Source organism: Notothenia coriiceps, unplaced genomic scaffold (genome assembly GCF_000735185.1).
Source record: "Notothenia coriiceps isolate Sejong01 unplaced genomic scaffold, NC01 NC01_scaffold00031889, whole genome shotgun sequence".
Lineage (NCBI taxonomy): Eukaryota > Metazoa > Chordata > Actinopteri > Perciformes > Nototheniidae > Notothenia > Notothenia coriiceps.
This window is the reverse complement of record NW_011364590.1, coordinates 181-18,464: the sequence shown is the minus strand read 5'-3', so window position 1 is coordinate 18,464 and position 18,284 is coordinate 181. Positions and strand designations below refer to the sequence as shown.

The window sequence follows — 18,284 nt, the reverse complement described above, 5'->3', positions numbered from 1 at the left end:
AAAAATACTGGCAATGTAATGAATTGACACACCAAGCTTTTTTCCTTCTCACTGCTCTACAATCTCTTTGCTTCTTTATTCTGGATTTACCCCTCTCGTTCTGTTATTTTCCTCTGATCTTTAATAACAGATAGTACATTATCAGATGGATGTACTTTGGTTAACAGACTAACATTGATTTCCTCAATTTATAAATTGACAGGCTCTGTAATTATACCATAACCTTTTCTCCTCTATCCCTTAACTCGTCTTCCTATACAGATTTACTTACCTCTAGTCAGGTCAGGATTAAAGAACAATTAATCTGGTTGATTTTTATTTCCAGGATTGAATGTTCAAACCAAGGCCTGAAACCTGGCATAAGGCATTCATAAGAAAGTGACTAATACATAAACCAAATGTAATATTGGATCAAATACTACACCAAATGGACAGACACAGATTAAAAATACAAATATAGTCCCCTGGTTTGTCTCTAGAGTCTAACTGCTATGAGTAAAATTAAAATCCAAAATCCGTCACTAGATGTCGCTCATTGTACCAATACGGTTGATATAATACATAACATATTATTATTCTAATAAAAGGGCTCGCTTTGGCAAAAACCTGATCCATACAGGCAGCCCTGAATAATAACAAGTAACCATCATGTGTGGTGCTATCTGTAGTTGTCTGTCTTATTTTTTGTTGATGTCATTGTTTTCACCAGGGCCGGCCCTTGGCATAGGCAGTATAGGCGAATGCTAAGGGTGCATCAACCCATCGGGGGCACCGAAAATTGGGGAGAAAAATTACATCATGTATTTTTTAGCTGCCCGGATTATAACAGACAAAGACTAATTCTGACAACTGCACTGGAACAACAGAACATCAAGGACAATGGATTTCAAGTCAATATACGAAAGTAAATCAAGAAATTAAGTAAACAAGCTGATCTTCAAGTTCCTCAAAAACACTGGTCTGAGGACAAGGATTTAATATAAACATTTAATAAATCAACAGTAGGTGGCGATATATGCTCCAAGTGGAAGCGATTCGCCATTAAAGAAAAAAGAAGAAGACAAAGTAGTAGAAGAAGAAATACGCTAACGCTACAAACAGGCACAACACTGTTACTCTGTTTTTACTGATATATAACATTTGATTTCACCTTGCACCGAAAACGGGGATTCTACCCGGAAAACAGGGACGTTTTGGTCACCCATCCGACTGTGTTTACAGCTAAGCACACACGCTAAGACTACAAGCTCAGTTGGGGTTGAGGCTTTTTTACACGTTGCTTGACTGCCTGCCCACATATCTGATCTAAACATAGTAACGTTTATTGGGGAAAATAATTATTTAAACTTATTTAATAATTGTGACATTTATTGTACTCTTGGATGGATGAATGATGCTCAAAGTGAGGGGGCAAATAATACAACTGAGGGGGCAATGCCCCCTTTTGCCCCCTCGTGGCACCGGGTCCGTACTGTACACTTCTGAATAATGTAGTTAATCTACTATAATTAGTTTGTTTAATATAGAGTCGTTATCAATTTGTTTTAAAACTCAATAAATAACAAAGAAGACCTTTGACCGGCACTTTTCTCATTTTGTCCGGAAGATTTAAACTTTAACGGACATGTTGACCAGTGAAAATAAATTCTAACGGAAACTCTGATCTGTCCACACCATATTCTCCTCTTCCTGTCCAATCAGATCTCAGAGTTGGAGAGTGAGAAGCAGCACCTCTCTGATGCCGTGGCGTCCCTTCAGGAGCGCGCTCAGTCCAACAGCGAGGCCAGGGTCCGCGAGGTGGAAACCCAGAACCGCCTCCTGCACCAGAACATCACTGACACCAGCTCCCGATTGGCCAGCTTAGAGACCCAACTCAAACTGGCCAATGAGGAGGCAGAGAGGCTGGGGAGCAGGGCGGGGCGATGTGAGGAGCTGGAGCGAGAGACGGCCAGGCTGGAGAGGGGCAGGGACACTTTGAGCAGAGAGGTAATCTGTCTATGTGTCTTTATTAGGATACCATTAGCATTAGCATTGGCTACTCTTCCTCCACAAAAACACAAAACATAAGCAAACAAAACCACTCATCTAATGTAGTTAACAGTCAAGAATGGTTGTGAAAAAGTTCAAATAAATAGTAAATCATGACAAACATAACAACATTTCACCAAAATCAGACAAAAGCATATTTTTCCAAACCTTGTAGGGTGTTAGAACCAGCAGGAGACTGTCAATGTGTGAATGACTTTGGTAACACTTTACTGTATGACAGGGGATTTCTGAATATTTCCCATATACAAAATTCACAACAACATTGAGCAAATGCATTTAGTTTCAAACATTATTGATGTAAATGAACCAGTAGTAGTGCAATAAAGGGATTGTATAGCAGTACGTTGTATGACAGGGGAGTTATTTAAATAAAAACATAAACCTTTTTTTTATAATAGGTAAATACTCAAAATAGATAATAGTAATAATGGTAATATTATATTTTTACATATATATATTTTTCTATTTTGAAGGTTTTAAAGTTATTGTATATAGGCATTGAGTAATAGTAATAGAGTCCAGGAGTGAGTCCTAAGCCTGTGAATGAGTTTTTAGTTTTGTTGTCATGCATAACTTATTCTTAAAAGCATACTGACTTGATTAAATTCTATCTCAGACTATATCTTCTCTGTCTTGCTTGTAGCTGGCCTCTCTGCGTGTTTGCAGCGAGCAGTCGGAGGCTCTGGAGAAGCAGGTGTCCTCCCTGGAGCAGGAGGTGCACCGGCTGAAGCGGGAGCTGGAGGAGGCCCAGGGGGAGCAGCAGCGGCTTGGGAGGCAGGAGCCGGAGCACAGCCTGCTGTCCAAGGAGAACCTGGACCTGCGCTGCTCCATGGAGAACCTGCGCTCCTCATCCACCCGTCTGGCCTCCCTTCAGGACGAGCACAAGGAGGTGCAGAGACAGACTCAGGATCTGCAGAGGAAGCTGGAGGAGGCCAGAGGGGAGGCGCAGGGAGAGAAGAAGAGGGCAGAGAGGCTGGAGCAGAATATGGCCGCTCTGAACCAGGAGAAGCATCGCTTAGAGGAGGAAATACAGAGAAGCAAAGAGGACAGGGAAGAGGAAGAGAGGGAGAGGCAGGAGACGCATGTCAGAGAAGAGGAACTGAGAAGGGAAGTACAAGAACTGAAGAGCGAGCGGAAACGGAGGGAGGAAGTGGAAGAGGAGAGGAGGAAGCTCCAAGGGGCCTTGGAGCAGGCAGAGAAGGGCAGGAAGAACCTGGAGAAGGAGAGCTGGAGGAGCAGGACACTTCTGGAGGGAAAAGAGACGGAGCTGGAGGAGAAGGCCAGGAGGTTAGCCACAGTGGAGAAGGAGGGAGCAACTCTGAAGAAGGAAATGGAGAGGCTGAGGGAGGTGTCGGTCAAAGCCAAGGAGCTGGAGAAGGAGAACAAAGAGCTGCAGAAACAGGCGACTATCCACAAGAGGACTCTGGCCACGCTGAGAGAGGTGAGAGGTCACACAACACCTTATTGCATGTCTAATAAAGAGGTGAACAGAAGTAAAGAGACTTTCAAGACGTTCTTTTCCTCACAGCTGTTACCAGTGTGTAAGCGAAGGTTCTGGAGAAAGCAGGACTTTGGATAGAAATCCCTTAAACTTAAAGTGATCAGAAAAAAGGACATTTTCAACTCTTTCAACTGGGCAGATTCCCTCTGCTGAGAAAGCTATTGATATGTGGGTGTGCTTAATGGGAAGCTCTAAAAAGGAGACTGCCAATGTTCTTAGAAACATAGTATTCTATTTCTGCATGATTTTAAAGACAATATTTGTATCATTTTTGTTGGGACTCTGGCTTATCACCAAGGATGATCATTTAACAGATGAATATGATGAGATATGATACCTTGTAGCCTTAACGTGAGCTAAGTAGCTAGCTAAACGTGTTAATGAAAGCTGCCTTCCACACAGTCCCTGTGCTTGGTGCTCTCTGAGAGTGAGCGGCTCTGAATAACCCAACCCAACACTAGATTCTAAATGTACGAACGGCTAAGTTTGTGCCCAAGTCGAGTGACTATTTTCAAATGCACCCCATATAAAACCCCAGAATAGGTAAAGAACTTGACTTTGCGGTGATGCCATTTTATCAGCCACTGGTTCCAAGGGTATAATACTGATGATAAATATGAGTCCTAATGTACTCTGTATGAAAGTGTTGATGTTCATGAGGTTTCATAGTGGTGTCATCATGTGTTGCTATGTCTCCAGGATTTGGTGTCAGAGAAGCTGAGTGTTCAGCAGCAGAGTGTTGACCTGGAGAGACTCAATGAAGAACTGGAGAAGATGGGACTGAACAAAGAGAAACTGCTGCAGCAAGAGCACACACTGGAGGACAGGTAGGGTCTCATACGCTGGTCCCATTCTAGGACTACTCATCACAAGTCAATGACTTACATTTCTTCTGTGCACATGTCAGCAGGTACAGGCTACTGGAGTCTCGGCTTGAGGAAACTGTCCAGCAGACAATGAAGATTAAAGAGGAGAAGATCTTTTCTCTAGAAAGGAAACTGGAAGAGAGCGAAAAGCTCAAAACTAAGCTACGAGCTGACCTATCCACTGTAAGACACTCACACTCACATTGTAACCAAAGGTTTTTACACATTATGAGTTGTTGTTATGTAGACTGTTTTACAATATGTGGGTTTTTTCCAGGGGGAAGAAAACCACAACTCCCATCATCATTCGGAAAGTGACCGGGGTCAAGGGTCAGCCACGGCAGAACTGCTAAAAATCAAAGATCATATTATCGATATAGAAAAGAATGTAAGATGTTCTTTATTAAATACAGTTATTTCATATAAACGTTGTGCAACATTAACCAGGCATATGTGTGACATTATCTATTGATCACCATACTTTGAAAATGTATGGTGTACCCCCCCTTCGAATCAAGGTTGAAATATCAGCTTCAGCTAAATCTTTACTAAATCTGACACATCGAATGTTTCATTATCTCCATGATTGAAATACTGAAAACCTTGTCTAAAAAAGATGAAAATGATGAAATAAGTAGTTCTAGTATATTGGGTGATTAATGAAAAGGCCTTACGTCTGCCCAGTTAATGTTCCGCCACAGTGAGTAAGTACTATTTAGTTTGTTGGCTCTAAATCTCAGTACTGATGAGTTAGATTTGCTTCGATGGCTAAGCTAACATTACCCATCTAATACGAGTAATGAGGTTTTTATTTTAAATAGGCTAGGTATCACATATATTTATTTTTACACCTAATTTAGTTTTTTTGTGTTATTCATATTTTATGTAGCTTATTTAATGTTATTTTAAATGTCTATTTCCCTCTAATTGATTGCTTTATAATTCACCCTTTTTACGCAAATAATTGTATTTGTTTAATGACAGAATATGGTGAACTACTCAATGTGCCTATTATCTATCATCTGGATGTGAGAATGTTCATTGTTCCCTCCAGAACTCCTCCCTGCTGACGGAGAGCAGCCTGCTGAAGGGGCAGCTCAAACAGCTGGAGAACCAGAACACGTCTCTGAACAACCAGATGATGGGGCTGCAGCGACACACCTCCACCCTGCAGGAGCAGAACTCAGCACTACACAAAGAGACAGCAAAACTACAGGTACACACAATGAAATCCTCTCACCTCATCATTTCTATTACATTTCTCAGGGACATATATAGAAAGGATCATGTGCAGTGAGGTGTTCATTATCGCCCGACGCGAAGCTGAACCGTGACAACAGCAGTGTAACTTCAAATGATGTCAGCACTGATGGAGATTTTCTGTGACTGTCCAAGTCTGTTCATGTCCATGAACCAGTCTTTAAACACTGCCAGAGCCCATACCGTGTTCCTGTCAGTATTTACTTCCTGTCTGTCTTCTTCTGGTGATTTATCTGCCGTCCACTGCTGGTCCGTTTAACCTCTTTCCAGCTCTCCCTTGATCTTCCTTAGCAACGGTCATTATTTTCGTTTAGCAGCGGTGTGTTCAAAAGTATTAATAACCTCTGGAATATCCAAATGAACCAATCAGAATGTAATATTCAACTTAGCTGTGAAATACATTCTTAACAACTACTGAGTTCTAATGAATGCCACTTGCTCTTAGGTGGAAAACTCCACAATCTCTTCCCAGAGTGCATCCCTCATGGCCCAGAATGCCGTGCTGCAGGGCCAGGTCACGGCCTTGGAGTCGGAAGTGGAGTCGTGGCAGAGGCAGCGGGAGGAGGCGTGGCGAGGCAGAGAGAGCGTGCTCAGCGATCACGAGCGCCTGCTGAATGTTCACGAGAGGCAGGCTCAGGAGTACGAGCAGCTGATCAGTCAGCACACCGCTCTGAAGGGCAAACAGAGGGCGCTAGAGAGCGAGCAGCGCACACTGCACAGCAAGTGAGTGAAGGACCAAAGAGTATCTATAACAAAAGATGACGCACTACAAGCTATAGTATATGGTACACACTTAGTTAAGTGGAAAGGTATATTAAGCAAACATTAGATATCTTCTATGTTAACTGACATTTGAGGCATTACAAAAAAATCTGTTGGCAAGGACATTTGCAAACGTTAGTTGAAGATGACTTAGAATTTAGAATTGAAATTTGGATATTACTTTGGTGACTATTAGGCAAAATGATTTGTCATAATCTATGTTGACTGTTGGAGGAGCCTGTGACCTGAGATGTTTTTATATTGCTTCAGTTTATAATCGTAATAGATCGAAAAGTTCAGATTCATTTAAAAAAAAAAAATGATGCACTTCCACGAACATCTTTATGTCATTCAAACAAACTACTTGTAGTAGATAAAGTACATTATTCAATGGTGTTTACATTAACTTTGAATAATAACACGGGAGAAACGGATCCTCTCTTTTCCCCTCTCCCTCCCTCTCTCTCCTGACAGCCCGTTAGTTTCTCATGCAGCGCGCTAAACAGTGGGCGGGGCTTCAGGTGATTATGGAGCAGCTGATCTGATCTCTCTCTCGCGTCCGGTTACACTTCACTCGCGTTTATGTCCATATCGATCAGATCCAGCTCTCCTGATCGGCCTTTATAGAGAGCACCGATCAAACTATTTAGAGTGAATATCGGCCGATAATGACCGGCGGCAGATCGATCGGAGCATCCATAGTTATTACCGGACAGTTTTTGACCGGCAGGTTTTGAATTTACCGTTTTTTAATAAATTTTACCAGCTAAAAACCGGTAATTACCGGCTAAAGGAAATCCTGCACTGCACGCATGACAATAAAAGCCTTGAACCTTGATATAGTGGTGCATAAAGTAATTTCATAATCTTCTGTGGAAGCTTATACCAATGAAGTCACAGTGACATGGCTTTTAGAGCATATTCAGTTTCCGAAATGTGTCATACATAAGTCAAAACCTTGAAATGAGATTGTAAAACAGGTTTTTGTTGATATTGCAAGATAAATGTAGCTTTTCAAAGATATGAAGCTGTATGATTTTACATTCACCACATTGATAGATCAGGACAGGAATGATGAACAAAGTCAATGTCATCAAAGTGTTTGCCAGCTGAAATCTAACAACACACCTCCTGCTATGATGTGAGTGAGGTTTATTCTATTGGGTGGGGGACCTAGTCAAATCACATACCATTGCATACATTTATTCAAGTTTGTTGAAGATGAGTCATCAACCATATTTTTACATGTGAAGTAAAGAGAGATTTGGAGAACTAGAAGTACAAATATACAACAAAATATATATGTATGTATTTTGTTAAACACTGGGATAAGAGCTTGGAAACTATATTAGTTATTTTCATCTTGTGTTTTTGATGCAGATGCTTTGCCACACATGAAAGGATGTTTATCAAATTGTAAGGTAGTATTACGTACTTAACCAATATGTACCAATGTTTATTAGTACTTCTAAACAACATCAAAATAATCAGGTGTTTCGTGGATATACATCTTTATTTAGACCTGTCTTGTAGATATACTGTAGTTCTAAATTCTAGAGTGTAAAAGAAAGAGGAAAGAAAAAGTCATGTCTTCACTTCCCGGTCACTGATATTACATTCAAATGTAATATAAATCAGCGTAAAGAATAAACCAAGTCAAATGACAACATGGACAATCCATATGACAAAACTGATCATGTGGATATACTGTGGATGAAAAAGAGGTATCCTGGACAACAAACATCCTCACACTGCCTTCCTGCCAAACAACACATTCTCATCTGATACTCTCATCCCATGAAACATAATAGTGGCGCATCCCTGCTTAACAACCTTAATAACCTATCAGCTCCACAGGTGAACAAAAGAAAGGGCCACACATGGCACACGCTAGATGGTACCAAGTGCTAATGCAAACACCAGGCTTTCTCCTTTTGGGATCATAGACAGTATGATGAATAATAACCCTCTGCAGGTATTGTATTTTGGTGCAGCAGAAGGAGAAATGGGACGAGCAGGAGGGGCACGGCCGAAAAGAGAAGGAGGAACTCAACCAGGAACTCCAGAAGACTCGGCTACTACAGCAGGAGAATCTACAGCTCAAATCAGAAGTGGACAGGTACTGGAAGGTTACACACAGTCACATCATCAGACATTGACAACAACAAGTGTAATGTTGTGGATAATTTTGCTGTGATAATGGTCCACAATGAGACAAACATGTTTGAGACTGCACCAAAAGCATCCTTCATCTACATTTCACTTTCACACAATAACTCTATGATGACGCTATTCACTGGAACAGATAGCAACAACATCTGTTCATTTATGTTCGGTTCAAAACGAGCTGTAAAACAGATTCAAAACGCATATATCAGAGCCTAAGGCAAATATCAAAGGTATGGTAAAACAATCCCATTTGTAAATCAGCTTGAAGTTTATCCTAAGTGATCAGGTTTTTTGAAACAGGTTCAGTGACAGTTGAGCCATAGGCTGGTTACAGTGAGCGGTAGAACCCGGCAGCACACTTTGAGGTTATCTCTTGATTTCTCTCAAAGTGGAATTCTCTCTGCCTTCCCCTTTTAGACTAGCAGAGAGCCAATCCCAGCAGTCCGGGCAGTGTGAGGGGCTGCAGCACCGAGTGAGCGATATGAAGGGCTTACTAAGCTCCTCCCAGCAGGAAGTGAGTCGATGGATGGCACAACACGACTCCCTGATGGAGCAACACCAGGGCCTGGATCTCACCATGACCAAACTGGACAACCACTGTGAGGTAAACTCTGCCTTCTCTTCTGCCATCAAGCCATCTGGAACATGAAATGATCAATATGTTTTGGAGCACAGCAGTGTTGTGACTGAAACTATGAATCTTTTCTTTTAGAGAACAAGGCTGGATTAGAGATGCTCTGGTTGCTTTGATTAGATACATTTGAATGTTTCAAACATTCCAAGTTTTGATCATATTTACGTAAATGGCTACCACCAATGTGTGGCCTCCTAGGCTTTTTCTTTTTGTGTATGCCCTTGTCTTGAGCAAACAAGCTTAAACTATTACTGGCTTACATTGGGTTTTTTCTATCGTTTTTTGCGATTGTATTAGCGCTGAAGTAGACTGCGTCTCTCCAGATCAGCATCTCATGTTACTGTCCTGACATGACTGTATGTGTCTCTGTGCATGTCTGTGTTTAGCTGTTGAGTCGACTGAAAGGGAACCTGGAAGAGGAGAACCACCATCTGCTGAGTCAGATCAACCTGCTGAGTCAGCAGAACCACACTCTCCTGGAGCGGAGCATGGAGAGCAAAGAGCTGTATCACCAGGAACAGAAACTATACATGTAACTGCACACAGCACACCTTACACCCCGTACTTATGTAGTACACTACCAGTGACACAAGTATTCACATGTGGTGCTTAGGTGACTTTTCAAATGTAAAACGTTCAAGTATTTCTTTCTTTTTCCCTTGCCAAACTGAAGTATTATTTAGCGCTTAACATGCTCACATTCAATTGTTTGTGTCATTAGATTTCTTAGCTATTTGCATCCAGCGCCCCCCTCTGCTCCAGAGTGTGAATCTTTGTCTCTCCCATGCTCAGTAATCTGCCATCCAATGAAATGTACTTCCTGTTTTGAGTAACATAATCTGATAAGAAGACAAAATCACAATGTATGAATGTTTCTTTTCTTCATGCAGAGATAAGCTGAACGCTCTACGTCGTCAGAAAGAAAAACTGGAGGAGAAGATCATGGACCAGTACAAGTTCTACGACCCCACGCCTAAAAAGTAATGCTTTTATCAGTCCTATCATTTTGAAAGATAACATGGAAAAGCCAGTGGTGTACAGTATTTACCTATTAGGTAAATACTGTACACTTGAGTGTACAGTTGAGTGTACAGTACTCAAATACTGTACACTTTGAAATGACCTATATCACTCTTGCTCAACTACATCTCAGGTGCAAATATTGTACTTTTTACTCAACCACATTTTTTTGGCTGCTTAAGTTACTTTGAGCATTCAGATGAATCAAATATATAATCAACACAATAAAACAAGTATGTATTATATGTTAGGATCAACTTTATTGTACACCTTAATGAAATGAACAAATGACACAGTAGTTTATATAGTAAATATGTAAGCTCCTGCATTACCAGCTTCAACTTGAATGCATTAATGTTTAAAATACAATAATAACATATATATTAGGCTGAAATAAGCCATTGAGTGCTATACCCTTGTACTTGACGCTTTCAAAAGGGCCCTCAAGAGCCATCTGTTCACTAAGGCCTTTGGCCCCTAATCTATTTGTTGTTTTGTCTGTCTGACTGGTTGTCTGACTGCCTTTTGTTATGTTTTTATTATTATTATTATTATTATTATTACTTAAAGTATATTTTCATTCTTATACTTTTTTTTTCTTTAAATGTAAGTAACATTTTGAAGGCTGGACTTATACTGACCAGGGGCCTCGTTTATAAAGCCTTCACGTGGGAAGGTTGCTTACGTAGGACAAAGCAAATAAATACGCACAGACATTTTCCGATTCATAAAACACTCCGTAACGGCGTAGGACTTGTGTGCGGCACGTCCTACGCCGGTTTCCCTTTTTAAATCACAATCAACTCGAAATACGGCACAGCTTTGCGGGCTTCACGTAACGCCCATATTTGCCTATAAATAGTCAACGAAACGCCCCGTATTAATATTCATTTTGACTGACTGCATGAAGAAGATCGCAGGAAATGACGACAGAACAGCTAAAAAGCAATACAATTACTAACAAAAGCACTCACATACGAACAAAGCACTCACATACGAACAAAGCACTCCATACGAACAATAAGCACTCAATTACGAACAAAGCACTCACATACGAACAAAGCACTCAAATACGAACAAAGCACTCACATACGAACAAAGCACTCACATACGAACAAAGCACTCACATACTAACAAAGGACTCACATACTAACAAAGGACTCACATACGAACAAAGCACTCACATACGAACAAAGCACTCACATACGAACAAAGCACTCACATACTAACAAAGCACTCACATACTAACAAAGGACTCACATACTAACAAAGGACTGGCTTATCTAAAGCCAGTTGAGTAGCACTTGAAATGTTTTAGTTCTATGAAACCTGATGTACTTATATGATTCTTTTTTCTTCAAGGTTGTATCTTGTTAGTCGAACGTACTTATTGTAAGTCGCTTTGGATAAAAGCGTCAGCTAAATGCAATGTAATGTAAAAAAGACATCTCAGAGCGTGTCAGATTTAGCTTCTTTTCGGAAGGTGGAGACAAATCACATTGTTTGTTTGGTGGTTCTCCAAGTTACGTTTTTGTGTGCACTGAGGATTCTCAAACAGGCGTTGGTTTGATCCTTTTATGATTGGCTTTAATCAATTTTTGCGAATTAATTCTTCATATAGGCTACATGAGAGGTAACATTCTATTTATGGTATTATTTCCACATTTCTCTCCATTCTTCCTTCTGCCAACGGTGTCGCAGTTTCTCGTCTCTCCCGTTTTTGTTCGTACCGCGTACAGATGGGTCAGAGTGTGCATGGAGGACCGCACACTCTGACCCATCTGGCCCCAGAGTCTTTCAACACTGTGGTATTACTACTTGTACTTAAATAAATCATCTGAGTACTCCTTCCCCCTCTGGCTGTAGTGTATAATGATGGCTGTAGTGCAGTGTTGCTTTTCTGCGGTATCAGCGTGGTTAACGTAGTTGTTTTCTTTCAGGAGGAGCCAGTGGTCCGGAGCCAAAGCTTTGGCCAAACTGATCAAACCCCGGAAGGAGAGCAGCAGGGAGCGGGGGGGCGACCGGGACAAGGAGGCAGGCAAAGACCGAGACCGAGAACGAACCAAGAGCGCCCCGGACATCCCACTGCCCTCCCCCCCTCCCCTCCTCCCTCCTCGAAACCCCCCACCACATCACCAGCGCTCAGGAAATTACACGCAGGACAGCGGCCATGCCCACAGTAACCATAACAACCACACCGCCAGTCTGGGACCCCAGAGCCCAGCAATCACACCCATCAGCGCAGGTAAACACACTCTCACAGACACACATACAAAAGGTAATTAAATCTCTTAATACATCATAAATTACCACTAAATGTCTGATAATGGGCCTTTTTTTACTAGGACCCTCACAATTTCCCCGTCAAAGGCACAATTACAAAATGGTGGTGCAGTGAGAACATATTTTTGTAGGCCGACCAGGAAGTCAGCATAACAAGGGCTCCCTCAACAAAAAGCTGAGATTTTCCACTTGATTCTTGAATTTAGCTGAAAAATAAGATCTTCGAAGATGACGTTGGGCTATAAACAAACTATGCGCCATTAGCATGGCTGCGCATCACCTCCGCTAAGGCGGCTAATGTTTAGCTAGATGACGTTTAGTGTTCTCATTTAGTCAACTGTTTTTATGACTCATGAAAGATTCAGACATTCACCAGTGAGGTATTTGATGTCATAGAGAAAAACTGAAAATCTCTTCAGCTTGTGTTAACCACTAACCTTATTGAAAACACTATCTCATTTCCGGGTTCAAGGACTCATGTCTGCACCACTTTATCCTAAATCAATGTCTATGGTTATCTCTCTTCTTTTTTTTTTTTTTATCAGGATAGATGGAAAAAGGGTATAAATGAAACAATTGATCATACAATGCATATTTTTAGCTAACACTTTGGCTCCAAAACTTCAAAGCTGATTGAGCTTGTGTACTTGTGATGAGGTGCACTTCCTCATGAGTTCTCTAGAGGGAGCTGTTGACCAACACATCACTTATTGAATACCTGCCATTGCTATACCCTCTTCTCTGTCTCTAACATGTATAGAGAGGCGAAGTCACGCCCATCTACTTCTGCCTCATGGGACCTTATTTCTGAAAAAAGTATGTATTGAAGTCAATGGAGAGAGAAAGATTATCTTTCGATCCCGTTTGAATTTTGCCATGAATTACACATATGATGTTTTTCAATCTTAAAAAATAATTTCCATGTCGAAAAAGTCACAGTTTGTCTTAAGACTATGAAAAATATGCAACTAGAAAGACTACAAATCCCAGAGTCACGTAAGGGAATTTAGCTAGCTGACATAAACGTTACACATTACACTCGTGTTACTCACCGAAACCTTGTAAAGCCGGTCCCGCATGCTGGAACCAACTAACTCCCCTTGTGTGTATGTACAGCTCTCAACATGGCCAGACTTGTAGTGATTTTCACCTCTTTTAATACTTTTCGCATCATTCTGAAAGAAAGAGGTGAAATGTGCCAACGTGACGGCCATCTTGGTGTTGGTGACGTGTGCAAGACCAGAGATGTAGTTCATTGAGCGCTTCACACAAAACAAAGTGTTACTTCACAGTTTTACGGCACATTTTTATTTTTTTGACTTGCAAAATTATCTTTTAAATTGACAAACATCATATGTGTAATTCGTGGCACAATTCAAACGGGATCGAAAAATAATCTTTCTCTCTCCATTGACTTCAATACATGATTTTTCCGAAATAAGGTCCCATGGAGCTCCCCCAGAAGGGGAGGGACTTCGCCACTCTATTAACCTGCACTGTATCTGTTTCCTCAGTCTCTGCAGTGACACATAGAAAAAGAACATTAACTCCCCCTGAGCCATAAGCTCACATTCTCTCAAACTGTCATGTTTGGAATATGTGCAATGTACAATTACACTTTGTGATTGATGTCATATGTAATCAGTCAATTTGGTTACAGTTACATTACTGTGTATAATGTCTGCCTTACATTTGATTAAGCCCAACAAGCACTAAAAAGGAGCCATTTATTGCAACCTTATTGGAATGTATGTATGAGATGCATAATACACTTACCATGAATGCAGTATAGTGTTGGTCCTTCTTCATTGTCACACCGACATGAAGAGATGGATCATACCGAACAGGGCATGGTGTGGTTTATATGGACTGATGAAAACAATGGGAGTCACGGACAAGGCAGTCAAAGAAATGGTTGGCGGTGCCTTTACTGTCCATATCTCTCTAAACAGTCAATTCTACAACCGGTATTTCTCAACCTTTTGAATACTACTTTTGATAAGGGGTCACAGGTAGACATGTCTTTACCACACACAGTTAAAGGCAGGGAACCACTCATATGAGTGTGTTCTAATGCATGCAGGTTTTCTTTTTCAATGCTTTATCTTAAGTTCTACTCATGGCTGAGCTCAATTCACATTTCAAATGACTTTTTGAATTCATTCCACAATAATTCAGTTCAAATAACAATACATCTTCTAAACAGCAAAATACATACATCTTGTCTGTCTGCATAAATGACCCCCCACATACAGGCTCGGGTTATGCATACCGTTTGTATCGCATCATTAGTCATTTGGTTAGATCAAAGTGAGTTGAGGTCAGCCTTGAGTCTCATGCATGTTTTCATCTAAAAGATCTTCTTGCATGATATTGATTATTTTCTATTCTGTCAATCACATACTAAATCACTTGTAATCAACTGTCTTTCATTTACTCATTATTTCATCATTTTCTTTACATTTCTCTCTCCATTCTCTTCATCTCAGCCACACCCACCCCAAAACGTTTCCGTTTCCTCCGCAGTAAAAGTCAAGAGAAACTCCTCCCCCTCCCCCCTTCCTCCTCCTCCTCCTCCCGTCCCTCCCTCTTGCTCACTAGAAGATTTAGGTTCTGGTCTTCCTCAGCTGACGCCATCACTAGCGAGCCAAACTCAGACAACGGAGTATTCTAACATCCTCTTCATCATCCTTTTAACCATACACATCATCATCATCAGCATCGTCTTCTCTGACACCCTCACATCAGACTGTTCAACAACCCCCATCTCTGTGACTCTCAGTGCTCCAAAGGCACATTTCATACATACACAAAATCCGATAAACACACACAACATACACAAGCAGGTTCATGCTGCAGGTGTGAGCCACCAAGTATTACTAGTAAGTAGTACACGTGTGTGTGTGTGTGTGTGTGTGTGTGTGTGTGTGTGTGTGTGTGTGTGTGTGTGTGTGTGTGTGTGTGTGTAAGCATGCCTGCCTGCAAGGAGCTTTCCATAAGCATTCATGTCTTACTGCTGTCAGAAAGCGCTGCTCTCCCGATACCTGCACACCTGAGTTCATTGTGTGATTAGAAGCAATCTAACATCACTGCAAATGAAACCTATATGATGTTGAAACTGAATCATCTTCATAAAAGAAAGACGTAATACAATAACTCTTTACATCAGATTCATAACTTTTTTATAGTTGAGGACATGTTTTCCTCTCTTTATTTAATTATCATTGTTCACAGTGGATAACAAAAGTATTTTCAAAGCAAAGCTATTTATTAAATTTGAAGATCTAGTTTGAGGGTTTTTTTTACCTCATTAGATATGACAACAGACATTTAAAGCTTAATTCAAAAACCTCAATAGAAGTTTCCAATGTAGAAAAAAAGACTTTTGGTACTGCACTAATATAAATAATATGAGTGTTGTGTGCGATCACCTCACTTCATGCTTTGAATGCTTTTATATTAAGAGCACGTCTCAGTGTGTGTGAGTTGCTCTAAATCTGATGCTTTGCTGCAGCTTTCTCTCTTTCTCTGTTCAGTCAGCAGTCACCATAGTAACCCTACTTTTCACCTAGCACCTCTTTTATAACCTTTTTACAACCTTCAGCTGACGGTGGCTTATGTAAGCTAATGTTAGCTTACATAAAGCATAGTCAAGGACATTATGTTGTCTGTTGGGCTGAATGTTAAAACAATTTCCATTCATGTCTACACCTTCACTTCCAAAACACAGTCATAATGTCTAAATAGAATGAGATGCATTCCCTGAATGACAACTGATATCACAGCGACTTATAAGCTTAAATGAACAAATCATTTTCAATGTGTTGCTTGGCTTTCCTGGTGCTTGCTGTAACACACAACATATGTCCCACCGTCCTACTATGGCACGCAGGTTCTAACATTGTGATCGGTCTGCAGGTTTGACGGACAGGGGCCGGGGGGGTTATCGTAGCAGCCCCCCAGGAGGCAGCAGCGAGAGCGTCAACGGAGAGAACGGACATGGACAAGGTAAGGAATTTTAAATCCAGCAGGAGAGTGAGCTACTTGATTAAGATGGAAGTTAATTCCAGCTTTCAGAGGCTTGAGCAGGCCTGTTTTCAAGCGTAGCTAAGGACACTGGTATATTAACTAAAGGATCCAATAGTAACAACCATGCCATGCTAGCTTGTTGCCAAAGAAGCTTACTGAGCCAAAGTTAGGCATGTACAGTGTTATATACCACCTGCTTGGAAAGAATGTGAACAACTGGAATCACATGGATGCAATGACTTTTCATTTAGTCCAAACACATGTCACCCTGTAACTCAATCACATCTTTCGCAATATTTAGTGTTGACAGTGGCTGATTGCTCTTAAGCAATTTCTTTCTGACGAAAATACAGCCTCCGGGGGCAGGGGGTCAATCTTTCTTGGGCTCCGATAATATCCAGGCAAAGACTTCGGTTGCGTTCGGATAGTTTAAAAATCAGCTCAAGTTCTAACCCTATCTCCTATTCCTTGACCTCTGAGTGAAACGTCACGGGGTTAAGGGATAGTGGATAGGAGAATTCAAAAGGACTTAGGAGAAGAGACTGCGGTACTTTAGAGAATCCGAATGCACTTTCACTATCCAACGTATTTATGATGTGACAGCGGACGTCATTGTGTGCGTCTGCTGCTGTGGGGAAACTATGGAAACTACAGTTTTCTATACAACGGACTACAACATGGATGTTTAATAAGAACGACGGACTCATCTAGAGACTCCGCACCGTGCTCTGATGCTGTTGTTTTATGCTTTATGAACAACAGAGAAATATATTCTTCATGACCAAAGTTGGAATTGAAATAAAAAATGAAAGTGAAACTTATGCTCGTCACCCTCTCCCTCCGGTCCACATTAATACAAATGATCACAATACGTATGATTGTATGAACTATGAAAATATCTTAAAATCAATACAAATGTATTTATTATAAACGTTAGTCTTTAACACCTATCACTGTGTATATGTGACCCGCTCTATCGAAATCAGTCGGAAGTCGCAACGGCTCATTTCAAAATAAACGTGGATTTGCATAAAAAACTATTTTTTCGGGGTTCGGGTGTTTTGTTTGATTTTAAACAAACAAAGTCTTGGCTTTCAGAATATGAAACTTTTATTTCCAAACTCACACGATAAATACATTCTTTAAGCTTGTAAAGGGAAGATGACAGGCAATCTGCTCTTCCGCAGCGCCGCTCCCCCTCCCTCCGGCTGACATTATGAATGTAAGCGTAGAGTAATCATAAATAACACGGCAGGGTCCGTTACAGTTTGTTTTCATCTGATTTCAATTAAAACAAAGTCTTGGCTTTCAGAATATTAAACTTTTATTTCCAAACTCACACGATAAATACATTCTTTAAGCTTGTAAAGGGAAGATGACAGGCAATCTGCTCTTCCGCAGCGCCGCTCCCCCTCCCTCCGGCTGACATTATGAATGTAAGCGTAGAGTAATCATAAATAACACGGCAGGGTCCGTTACAGTTTGTTTTCATCTGATTTCAATTAAAAAAAAGTCTTGGCTTTCAGAATATTAAACTTGTTTCGGCAAATTCAGATGATAAATACAACTTTGAAGCTTGTAACGGCATAATTACAAGCGGAGAACGGAGTAATTTAACGTCACAGCAGGCATAACAACAGCCGGTGTTTCTCGTGAGGGTTTCCCCCCGGGAAACAAACGCAATACACACAAACGCAAAATTACACAAACA

General features: G+C 40.9%; 1 protein-coding gene across 1 annotated transcript in view; it reads left to right on the top strand.

The window, feature by feature from the left end:
* ccdc88c (coiled-coil domain containing 88C) overlaps positions 1-16,552 on the top strand; it is a gene marked incomplete at its 3' end in the record, with an annotated part of 25,537 nt that extends 8,985 nt beyond the window's left edge. Inside the window, exons 6-18 of the mRNA XM_010788621.1 lie at positions 1,702-1,986; positions 2,693-3,490; positions 4,250-4,377; positions 4,458-4,599; positions 4,694-4,804; positions 5,471-5,632; positions 6,122-6,399; positions 8,414-8,557; positions 9,025-9,211; positions 9,628-9,773; positions 10,132-10,221; positions 12,202-12,506; positions 16,463-16,552. Coding sequence (XP_010786923.1) covers positions 1,702-1,986; positions 2,693-3,490; positions 4,250-4,377; positions 4,458-4,599; positions 4,694-4,804; positions 5,471-5,632; positions 6,122-6,399; positions 8,414-8,557; positions 9,025-9,211; positions 9,628-9,773; positions 10,132-10,221; positions 12,202-12,506; positions 16,463-16,552 — 2,866 coding nt within the window. The remainder of the gene's footprint in view (positions 1-1,701; positions 1,987-2,692; positions 3,491-4,249; positions 4,378-4,457; positions 4,600-4,693; positions 4,805-5,470; positions 5,633-6,121; positions 6,400-8,413; positions 8,558-9,024; positions 9,212-9,627; positions 9,774-10,131; positions 10,222-12,201; positions 12,507-16,462) is intronic.
* Positions 16,553-18,284: the final 1,732 nt, after the last annotated feature.